Source organism: Gymnoscopelus braueri (assembly GCF_963280865.1).
Source record: "Gymnoscopelus braueri genome assembly, chromosome: 3".
NCBI lineage: Eukaryota > Metazoa > Chordata > Actinopteri > Myctophiformes > Myctophidae > Gymnoscopelus > Gymnoscopelus braueri.
In genome coordinates, this window is record NC_137612.1 from 48,774,381 (window position 1) to 48,787,053 (window position 12,673).

General features: G+C 41.0%; 2 protein-coding genes across 2 annotated transcripts in view; both read right to left on the bottom strand.

The window, feature by feature from the left end:
- The window catches only part of mtss1 (MTSS I-BAR domain containing 1), a 745,180-nt gene that overhangs the window by 211,500 nt on the left and 521,007 nt on the right, over window positions 1-12,673 (bottom strand). The window lies entirely within an intron of this gene.
- Window positions 1,098-4,980, bottom strand: LOC308082008 (neurogenic differentiation factor 6-B-like; the record flags this gene model as incomplete). Its single annotated transcript, XM_080423618.1, has 4 exons — window positions 1,098-1,674; window positions 2,237-2,379; window positions 2,578-2,736; window positions 4,753-4,980. The coding sequence occupies 4 exons, from the start codon at window positions 4,978-4,980 to the stop codon at window positions 1,098-1,100; spliced, it is 1,107 nt and encodes a 368-aa protein (XP_080279744.1).

The window sequence follows — 12,673 nt, forward strand, 5'->3', positions numbered from 1 at the left end:
AAGCCTAAACGCTGTGTGTTTTTTAAATAAATATCTGAATAAATGAACGAACAAATGAACAAACAAACAAATAAATAAATAAACTGTACATTGTGGATGTACAGGCATTTCAAACTGTGTTCGAATTAGCTAGTTCTTGTCTTTAAATGAGAAGACCGTTTTAGTGTTGTGTTGAATGTTGCATAGTGGTTTTATTGCTGTGTAAATTCTTCTGATGTAATTTTTTTGTTTTCATAAATTAATACCCTAATTTGCCAAATAAGGGTGGTGCTCAATGGTAGCAAAAATAGAAGATCTACAAGCTCACAACATGTCCATCGCGATGCGTTGTGAGCTTGTAGATCTGCTATTTTTGCTAGAAATGTTTTGTAAGTGAAAGCGGTTTCTTTGTGTTGTATAAATTAGGAACCAATGAAAAGCATTAACACGAGCTTGGGATTAAAAAAGTAATCCATATTTATATAAATCCTCTTTTTAGTCTACTCGTATCTGTACTCGTATCTCTTGCACTATGTTCGGTGTGTGTGTGTGTGTGTGTGTGTGTGTGTGTGTGTGTGTGTGTGTGTGTGTGTGCGTGCGTGCGTGCGTGCGTGCGTGCGTGCGTGCGTGCGTGCGTGCGTGTGTTATAGGTCCCAAGGCAAGTTGGAGTTTGGCCCTGGCAATTAACTGCAACCCTGCATGACATCAATAGATACATAAGTAGACTACAATACATAAAACATAGATAGATAGATGAATGAATGAATATCTGTCCCTTGCTCAACCTTTCAGATGGCCTGTGACCGCGCCACTACCACCACCTAAAATATACACAACATCAATAATAAATGTTCATTCTTTAGGACTGAGACCAGTGTTTTTCAACGCAATCGTACAGCTCTTTATGGGTCCGTAACTCAGAGAGTGCACACATTTTGTACAATCTAAGAGTTAAATTACAGTAGCACTGATGATTTTACAGTGTAGATTGGAGTCCCCCCCCCCCCCAATGGGCATCGGTGGCCTAATGCATCTCAAACAGGGGGTCCTTGAAATGAAAAACGTTGAAAAATCACTGCTTTAGCCAGTTCTCTCTCTCTCTCTCTCTCGTTGTTCTTTTAATCATGAAAAGGTGTGTTTATCTCGTCATTGACGGGGTAAATCTGTCCCCGGAGATGTACATCATAGGGGTGGATGTCCGTCGGGGCAGAGCCTCCTCTCAACATGGTGCCGTGCAGCGCGCCGGCACTTCTCCCTCCCGTCGATGGCGCTGCGCAGTAGCGCAATGCAGCACCGTAGTGGCAGCTGTTCTTCCCATAATCCCGCACTCCCCCCTCCTCGTGTTTGAGGGAGAAAATCCCATTAAAATTCAGCGGGGGGCTGAGGGTGCCTGAGGGTGCCACTGCCCCAGCGCCAAAGATCGGGGGGCTCGAGTTGGAGCGCTCGGGTGAAGTCGCACTCTCGTAGAAAGTGTCGTAGTAGGCACTGTACGGCCGGAAAGGCTTGTCCACGCTGGCGCTCTCCCCATCGCCGCTGTGGTGGTGATGATGGTGATGAAGATGGTGGTGGTAAGGAGGGTACAGTGCCTCGAACGGCGATCTTCCCGTGAAGGCGTCCTGCTCTGCCATGATGAAATTGCGAGCGTTGAGCTGAAGGCAGCCGGCCACCAGGTTGGTGGTGGGCTGGGAGATCCCCCTGCAGTTAGGGATGGGTATTGTTAGGATTTTATCGATTCTGATTCTATTAATTGATTCAGTTTCTTAGCTATTCCATATTTTGGTTCCACAATGGTAAAAACTAAAATGTCAAATGTTTAAATAATTAAAATAATAACTTCAATCTTTTAAGCATTTACTGAATTAAATTGCATTTACTATTACTACTGTAGTACAAATGGTGTGTATTAGTTGTACCGAAATAGAGTCAATGCACCCAATCTTTTTGTCCTGAAAATACTGGTGTTTAAATTGATCAAAGATTTTACAGAATGTTTTAAAACATATCGATAATAGTGAAAAAAGACATGTCACATTGGGATGCATTGTGAGCTTATAGATGTGCTATTTGAAATAGGGCTTAAGTGATTAATTAATAATGTACTTTGTCCATTCCTAGAAATGTAGTGGAGTCAAAAGTGCAATATTTATGTTCTATATCCAACAATACAAATACTCAAGTAAAGTACATTTACTAAAAAAATGTAGTTGAGTTGAGTACATGTACTTTAAAAAAAATTATGTTTACACCACATGCCCACCTGCAGAGGGTCTGGACGAACGTCAACAGATCGGGTCTCTTCCCGGTGCTGAGGATCTCAGACAGGGCCCAGATGTAGTTTTTGGCCAGGCGCAGGGTCTCTATCTTGGACAGTTTCTGGGTCTTAGAATAGCAGGGCACCACCTAATGAAACAATGTATTTCATTTTCAAAATCCAATGGATCCAATGTAGTTATTTAGTCTCAAGCTCTCAATACTTTTCATTGGTTCAATAGGTAATTTATAAAACCCACAGACACACTTAACCACTTTCACATGTCTTTTTATAGCAACATTTACAAGTTGTAATATGGGGATATGAGGTTTATATAAATAACATACCTTGCGCAGGCTGTCCAGAGCGTTGTTCAGGCCGTGCATGCGGTTGCGTTCGCGGGTGTTGGCCTCCATGCGTCGCACTTTGACGCGCTCCATACGGCCGCGGGTCATCTGCTTCTTCCTGGGACCCCTCTGCCGCCGCGGGATGCCGTTCTCGTCCTGCTGGAGAGAGTGGTGGACAAAGTACGCTCAAGTAAATACTAGTATTCAAAAGTACAAATTATGAAGTACATTTTCTTGTCAATATCAATACATTGCAGAATTTTAAAACAACATTCATTCACAGCTTAAGTGTGAGCACTTCCAGCCAATCAGCAGTCAGCGAATCAGGCGATTGGGCTCCGCCTTTAAATATCACTGCCTCTGACTGATCCTGTCATTCTCTTTTCAGCAAGCAAGGAGCGAGTAACCCACTTCCATCCCCAACTCCTCCTTGTAAAGTCTCAATTGTCTAGAGTTGAGAAGGAGGTTCATCTGCGCTGCCACCACCAGCATCTAGACTCCAGGGGGGTTCTCCTTTTTCAAAGTCTAGAGTCTAATCGTCAAAATGTTCAATAAAACATTGAAATATTTTATTCATTAAAACTTTTTCGTTTGCAACAACTTGATCTCTCCTTTATTGAACTGAAGTACAGTATTCAAGTAAATGTACTTAGTTACTGTCCTAACTATTGTCACAAGGGCGGGAATTTCACGGCGGCCACGACGGCCATGGCTCTCGTTGCCCCTCTGTGTGGCCATGTCGGCCATAGTGGCCTTGATGCCCTGCCTGCAGTCTGCCTCAGCTGATTTAAACGTCTCCTCAGTGCTGTCTGTGGTTGAGAATGAGATTCTGTGAAACGTAGCTGCGCAACTAACGAGTGGTAGGTTTGATTTCGAGGCTGATATGAATCGCGCACAGCTTAAAATCCCATGGAAGCTGATGCTTTTGACGGGGGAGAGACTAGAGGGAGAGAGAGAGAAAGAGAGAGAGAGAGGTGGGGAGAGGGAGAGCGACTACGGAGAGAAACGAAAGATAGCTAGCTGCTGTTTGTTTAACGTTACCAGCTTAAATGAAACAATTTTGACTGTAGCGTGTAGCTTACTAGCCTACCTGTACTGTATGTAGGTGTCACGATTATGTTTGAGTGGGAGCGCCGGAGCGAACTCCGTACGTATGTGCGGAACTCCGCTTTGCCAAACTATTATGCGATTTTTATCCACCAAAGAACGGCTGTCTACAGTACATGCCGAAAAAAATTGCAGCAAAGCAAGGGTCCAACACGCCCAAGATCACTTACAACGTCTTTGCGATGATAATCATGGAGCATTTCACAAGTGATGGTAACAGAACAAACAACCATTGAACGCCGCAACCCAAGGACACGTGAGTGTGTGTGCGTGCGTGTGTGTGTGTGTGTGCATGCGCGCGAGTGAGAGAGAAATGTATAAAAACTTGTTGGATAACATTAATGTGAACGTTTAGGAGTTTAGAAGTTTAGGCTAAATCACGTACAATAAACAAAGGTTATTAGTCATTACTGCAAGTCCAATCACAATTCATCTTCAATGAAAATAAAAAATGCAATAAAACTTTGAATCTGTGAATGCTCATGTGATTCATGTGACCCTTACTTCAATCAGCGAAGTGCAGTGCTGAATGTGAGAAATATTCAATTTGAGACCAATATGAAATATTGGTTATTTTCCAATACATTATTTTGTGAAATAAACCAGTTATATATTACTGATAGTTACCCTGTACTTGTACTATATTAAAATGCAATCATCCTTAACCTTAAAGTTAAATTAATTAATTGGACTTAAGATTTGGCATTTGTGCCCTAAAAAAAATGCACCAAAACACCAAAAGCCAAGTGGCCTTGACCCTAAAATGACGAAATTCCAGGCCTGATTGAAACAATTGTAACTATAGATTGTGCTGTTAACCATGATTTAAAACGTTAGGATTTGGGGTGCAAAACAATCTCTTTTGAATTGAATAGCGAAAATAGCTTGTATTTTTTAAAATTTCTGGAAACTTTTCACCTCCAACGACATGCCCAAAATAGGGATAGATTGTCAACTGATTATTTCATAAAATTGTTGATTATCAATATTTTTGTTATAATCGATCAAATCAATTAGTTTGATTAACTGTTTAACTAGTTAAATCTCAGATAGTGGCTACACTCCTACCTGCTGGAGGCCCTCGAATCCCTCATCTTCATCTTCTTCCTCCTCCTCATCGCCTCGGTTGCTCTCAGACTCCAGCAGCTGGTCCCCTGTGGTTTGGACGGCCAGGAGGAGACCCGCTTTGACCTGGCTGCTGTCATGGTGCTGGTGGAGGTGGAGGCGGGGCTTACTGACCCTGCACGTCCCAAGCTGCGGGAAGCTGCCACTCCTGATCGACGGGCTCTCTGGCATTTTAGGCAGCGACTCGTCAAACGGTAAAGTCAGCATTTGGTTCCTTTGTGAGAGAGAGAGAGAGAGAGAGAGAGAGAGAGAGAGAGAGACACACACACACACACACACGCTCACGCGCACGCACGCACGCACGCACGCACCCCCACACACACACCCACACACACACACACACACACACACACACACACACACACACACACACACACACACACACACACACACACACACACACACACACACACAGCACACACATATTAAAGGAGTTGTTCACCCAAAAAAATAATTCTATCAATTACACATCCCATGAAGCCTTGTATTTATGGAGATCTTTTGGTTTTTGTCCCATTCCTAAGCCAATAATTTGATGACCGGCGAAGTCTCTCAAAGAGTTTGAAGTATTGACTGATGACACGTCTTCAAATTATTGGCTCAGGAACAGTGGCGTCAGTTCAGCAAAAGCTAAGGTATGGCAAGGTTAGGGTTGCCAACTCCCATAGATGAAAATAAGGGACACCCCCTAAAACCCCCGAAATGCATAGAAAACTATGCATTATACCTACAACATACAAACACAATGGTCTTACATGTAAAGGTATGGCACCTGCCATACCTTGCCATATCCAATTGACGCCCCTGCTCAGGAATGCGACAAAAATTTAAAAAATCGTAGAAACTGGGCCTATACAGTAGTTATAAAGGATGGGGTGGGTGGGTAGGCTACAAGATTTACCATTTTTCAATTCAATTCAATTTTATTAAAGTGTCAAATCACAACAAGTTGTCTCAAGACACTTTACATGTAGAGCAGAGACCCGACAGTCCCACCCTGAGCAAGCAATTTTGCGACAGTGGTAACGAAAAACTCCCCCTTAACTGGAAGAAACGTCAGGCAGACCCTAGGTTCTAGGGTGGGCGGCCTTCTGCCTCGACCGTGTCGGGGGGAAAGAAGAGAGAGAGAGGGAGAGACAGAGAGAGAGATTCAAGTAGTCGCAATAAAAAAAAAACATGTAGGCCAACATGAAAATAAATCACTATCCGTTTAGGATTGATAAACCATACATTTAAAATAAATAATAAGAATATACATTATTATTCCTCTATTACTTTGCTATTCTAGCAGTGCTATACTGTATGCACGTTATGTTCTTTTATTTAAGTGACCATCAGTTCTTCATTAGTTTTTGTGTTTGTTAACAATATGGCACACACTGCTTTTTCTACAAAAGCGAGGTAATGCCAATGTGCGCCACTGGCAACAGACACGGACCCATGGGCGTTTCTACGCATAGGTAAACTAGGCAGTTGCACCCCCCCAGGCCCCCTCCCTCGGTTTTATTTTTATTACGTTTTTGGAGTGCCAGACTTTAGGTCTCTGATGGTGTAGGAACCACATACTGTATAGTATTTTTCTTGTTGAAAGCCACCATAAAATCTAACTTCAAAGGCAGGGGATAGGCTATCTATACAGTATAAATAATCCCACTTCCAATCATTTTGAAGGGCTTGACAAAAAACATTTTCACAAAGACAACTGACTATGTTTATTTGAACACTGTTCATGCTGTATAGGCTCCGCCAAGAATGGCAGCATTCAAGTACATCATTTGCTTCTATTTTGCAGTTGGTATTTCAAGCATTCAAGCCTTGTCATGTGCACCGCAATCTTATATTGTGTCCAACTGCATGTTTTTAGTCAACATCCTTTTAATATGTTATGAAATAACATATAACACATAACATAACATATATATATTCTCTACTGTATCTTCTCCAGCTAGGAAAGGCCAACAACAACAACAACAACAACAACAACAACAACAACAACAACAAAAACAACAACAACAACAACAACAGTAATAACAATAGACATGTGGCTCATTGGATAAAACAAGGATCGGAGGCAAACACAGACGTCTGAAACAGTGTAAATGTAAAAACTGACTTCCTGTAGGTCCCTGCATTATTTAAGTGCATTACCACCAGTTGGACAGTGAATTGACTTGAGTACTGTACTTAGATTATATATTTTTTCTGTTTTTTGTTTTGTTTTAGTTTTTTGCAAGCTGGTGACTTTCACTCTGCTACATTCTAAAATACTGTTCTTTTGACTCCACTAAATTTCTAGGAAGGAACTCTTGGGACCGAAACTTACAAAATAAATAAATTATTTCAAATACAGTGAAAATAGCCAATGTACAAGCTCAAAACACGTTGTGAGCTTGTGGATATGCTATTTTCAACATTTTTTTTTTTAAGGTTTGAAAATGTACTATGTAATGTATGTAATTTGCACCTTTTAATTGTCTTTAGTCTTTGTCTAACACAGATTTCCACCAGGGCACAGCTCAGATTCATGATAGCCGTTGACTTTCATATAGGCCATTTAATTGGCCAATTAAGCATTACCTGGCCACCTCTGCAGGACATTTGATCTATATTATCTAATATTAAAGCGCACAGCCAGCTAGCTCACATAAAAGCACTGCGTGATTTAAAGTGGAATCTTGATATAAGTATCTTGATATAAGTATTATGTAATAATAATAATAATAATATTATAGAATATTAAATTGAAAGGTTATTTAAAATAACAAAAATTTGTGTCAGAATCAGAATCCGATTTATTGTCACATCATAGGTTTACAAGGTAAAAAAGTGGGTGAAATTCGCTTTCGTACATCGTTCCCATCTGGGAGGGCCAACCCGGTAATTCAAAATAATGCTGTTTTTCATTTTCATTTCATTATTATAATATCTTTAACTCCCAGAGACCACTGGAATAAAGTTTTCAGACAGATATAAGAGTCAAACCCATATTTAAAACAATTAAATAAATAAACAACAAACAAACAAACAAACAAGCTAACAAACCACACACGCACACGCACACGCACACACACACACACACACACACACACACACACACACACACACACACACACACACACACACACAAACACACACACACATTGGGATGCTAATTTCAATTAAAAATACATAAAAAAATAAAATACAAATACAAATCCTTTAAGTCAGAGTGGATACAAAAGGAATGGTTCCATTTGTACCCTCCCTGTGTTATATTTAAACAGTCGCTAAAACAGCCCCTCGGTTTCTCACCTGTATTTTTTCTTATTTCCCGTTAAATTCCAGAGTGCATCATCCAGCTTCCAGCTTCCTACTTTAGGCAGGTATATGTATTTATGTAAGTATCCTCTCCTCCACCTCCCTCCTTCCCTTTTTTCTTTCCTTCTCTCCTCTCCTCCACTCCGCCAGCTTGCTATAATTCTCTCTCTCTCTCTTGGTTTTGAGGAATGACAGCGTGCAATGCCAACCTTCTAGAAGCTGGTACCCATGCCATCTGCTAGCTTACGTCAACTAGCTATTGGACCACGTGAGTTGATTTTTTTTCTATCTATCCCCCCAGGGGACGGTTGAACACCCCCCACCTGAACCCTCTTTTTCCTTTTCTCACCCTTTCTCTCTCCCTCCCCATATGCCATATCTGTCTGTCTGTCTCTCTGAAGACTATTTTCTCTCTCTCTCTCTCTCTCTCTCTCTCTCTCTCTCTCTCTCTCTCTCTCTCTCTCTCTCTCTCTCTCTCTCTGTTATGCTATAGTGAGCAGCACCAATAACCGTCCCCAATAGATTTATTCGATCAGACATAAAATATAAACGGTGAAATACTGATATTGCTAGATGTGTTTGTTTATTTCTGGACTGTTTTAACAGTGACCTATAGGAGTGACCTCAACCTTTTGAATTTCAAGGGCCCCCAGTTAGAAATTGTCATTGAACCAATGACAAGTACTAACAAGAGCTTGTGACTCAATCATAACATGTAATCATAACAGCGACAATATGCATCAGGCCTCGGACCCCCTATGTTTATATAATTTAGTTTTTCCCTGGATCCCGACCCCTAGTGACCCATAATGCTGTAAACATGTGTGTTGAACTACAGCATTAAAATGTTATGACAGAGGGGGTTTCTGTAATTAATTCTACATCTCACAACATCAACAACCATGCTGGCTTATTATCACTTTAATGTTTTAATGAATACACTTTTGATGTTATTTTATGATGGACTGACAGGTTTTATGGATGGATGGATGGATGGATAGATAGATAAATAAATCACTGCCTCGACCGTGGCAGATAGATAAATAAATCACTCACACACACACACACACACACGCACACGCACACACACACACACACACACACACACACACACACACACACACACACACACACACACACACACACACACAAGCCAATAATAGTAAGACAAATAATTATAATTTGGTCTGTGCTCCTTTGTGGTAGTTATTAATGATGTGTGAACCACTCGGGTTCCACCTGATTGGCCTACCTCCGCTGTCAATCACAAAACAATGAGCGAGGACGCTGATTGGAGAGTCCATTTGGTGGACGAGCAAGAAACGCCCAGATAAGCCTTCAGGCCAGACTCACTCCTGAAATCAAATGGAAATGAGAATTCCGGAGGGAGGGGCTTTACCAGGCTACCTTTGTGGTATTTGTCAGTGGAAATTTGCATATACAGCAAAACATGTTCTCTGCATTTAACCCATCCTAAGTATCAGGAGCAGTTAAACGTTCTTTTATGCCAACTGCCATCAGACTGCATAATGCATGAGAACTCTTTCCTTAATGCTTATGGTTCTGTGTCGGCCCTGTTCTTGTGTGACTATTTATGTTTTTGTTTGTCTTGTAGATTGAAGATTATTTATTTTATCACATTATGCTGCTGTTACGCCTCAATTTCCCTTCAGGCAAGGTGCCTTGCTCAACGACACTTTTGACACATAGACCGGGCCAGGAGTCAAAACAACCGGGGACCCTCTGGTTCCCAGGCTGCCTCTCTACCGATTCAGCTATGAAAAAAAAAACTTGTATCTCCATATTCTAACTTTTTGTGTTTTTTTGTAAATGAATGCCCTACTTGATCATACAACAGCATCACACAAAAGTACATAAAGTAGCATAGCGGTGCGAAGCGACGTGTTTTGAGCGTGTCGATCTGCTACTTTTGATACTTTTGAATTTGAATCCTGAAAAGTAACAGTTTTGGACATATGAGGTTTCCACCCGACAGAGACGCTATACATTTTAAAAGCAGCTGTGTTGTCAAAAAAGAAAGAAGAAACAGAAAATAAGAAAAATATAAATTTACGATGCACATTCCAAACGGCAATACAAACAAAACAATAATGAGCTTTCATCAGTAATATTTTGGTCATTTAAACACTTCTTAAACCCTATAATAAGTTGACTGGGGGTCGCTCAGGGCTCTATAGATCCTTTTGCATTTCAACAATATTCTCACTCAAGCAGTAGTGGCTCTGTATCTGGTCTGCTCTTTTTTTCTTCTATGCCAAATCTCTTCACCAGAAATAGCAGATTTACAAGCTTGTGCGAATAGGGAGGAACAGGGATGCTAAAACATATATGGTCCCCCCCTGTAGTAACTCTTTGGCGGAAATATCCAATCTAGATTGGCCATTTAGGACAACTGTTTCCCCCAAAATAGGGACGCCAGGATTCATGTGATTAAAACAGAAGTGTTAGGCCCTATTGTCTAGGCTCTTTTCGTTCAGTTTCGTTCCCATCAAGTGGATCTAAATAATCTCTGCTTCTTAAAAAAGATCTATTGGTAGTAAGTAAGAAACAAAGGTTTCGCCGTCTGTTTTGGCGCATTTCTTTTAAAATCAGTGTTTAAAAGTCGGTACTATTTTCTTAGCAGCGCAGTAATACTTTCAAAGGGGTGGTGCGGTTTTTGGCACGTGATTCCCGTTACAGCCAATGGGGTAGCCTCGTTACTCTCACCATTTCCTGCAACAACAGCCATGGCAACGCTAACGTCCGACGAAAAGAAATCAAAACAAAGATAATATCCTTCAAAAGCACGTCAAAAGGACTCGAACCGATGCTATATGAATCTTATGTCTGTCCAGAAAGAAGAGGTTCAGGAATTTACACGGACAAGATGGGATATAACTACAACTAGCCATGGATACACGACGGTCGTCTGTCCCGACCGAACTTCAACCAGGTGTTTGCACTTTTACATTTACGGCCCGTACATCTACATAAACGTTCAGATTTCAAATATAAAGTGCTTACCGCATGGCCATTGATGTTACAATTCTGTATGGTCCCGCAGAAGTACCCGTATATTCCGTATTGTTCAATAAAGTGTATTCTTAACCGATCGGTGGCCATTTTCTCATAGATTTATAATGTATCAGAGTGCAATACACCTCCCATCCGATAGGGTCGCGTGGTTGAAAGGATATGGTGAAAATGGCCACCGATCGGATTAACATGCTTTTTATTGAACAATACGGAAGATACAGGTACTTCTCTGGGCCCGTACATAATTGTAACATCCATGGCCATGGGTAAGCATTTTAAATCTGAAATATGAACGTTTATGTAGATGTACGGGCCGTTAATGGAGAAAGTGCAAACACATGGTTGAATGTTTCAGGGCTACTACAGAATGTGTGTCAACGTTACTTATAAACGTCAACATTGTGTGGATATGGGTTCTTACAAGCCTCCTGAGGACGCTGGGTTTCACGCAACATTCTACCAGCGTGTTATTGACAAAAAGACATTAATGTGATTAATGTGAGAGGAAAACGGCAGAAGGATCAACAGAAACGTCAGCAGGTGAGCCACACACAGGGGGGGGGGGGTACTCGCATTTTAACATGAGAGACTGAAATAATTTATTGTGTTATCAGATAAAAACATCTATTGAAAATAGCAGATCTACAAGCTCACAACACATCACGTTGTGAAAGTAAAACTAACTCAAAATTCTACTTTGAGTACAGTAGCCTACTTTAGTAAATGTACTTAGTTACTTTACACCACTGAAAGTACAGGTACTAAAAAAACCTACAGTACTCAAGTAATTGTCCTTTGTTGCTGTCCACCACTGCATCTCACCAGTGCTCATAAAGCCCATAAGCTAATTGGCAATATGGCCAAGTAAGAGATTGTAAACAAAACATGCGTGTCAATATTGGACTGTCAAATATTGATTTGTCATTTTATGATTGTATGGGTGCTATTACTGTATTTTAAACATTCCCGTGTCATTTCATCCATGTTCCATCTCTGTGATAACTCAGACATCTTTACATCGTTAACAGCTAATACACCAGATGTTGTGATTGATAAAGAGTCCAGGGAAGTGTCTGTATTAGATAGCCTGCACCTTTGACTTTAGCCTAGAGGAAGCCTTTATGACCAAGATCATTAAATACCAACCACTCCTACATACCATCTCAGAGCTGGGCTATTAGGTGCAGACTATTTGTTTTTATATTTGGCAGCCTATAGGACATACCCACATACTGGCTGTTAGAGGGTTTCAACAACTTGGGATGCCCAAAAAGGAGGCAAAAAGGTTGGCAAAGTATTGTGCTGTCTCTGTTGTAATTGGCAGCCGCCATACATGGCGGAGACGGTGTTACTTATACCCATCCATAGAGTACTGAGTGACATGCCTATTGTATAATGAAAACATATTCCAGGATTATGTGAATGTAACCTTACTGCACCTATAATATTTGTGTCCCTGTATGTTTCTCCTTTATGTGGACATAAATAAATGGTTAAAGTGTGTGTGTGTGTGTGTGTGTGTGTGTGTGTG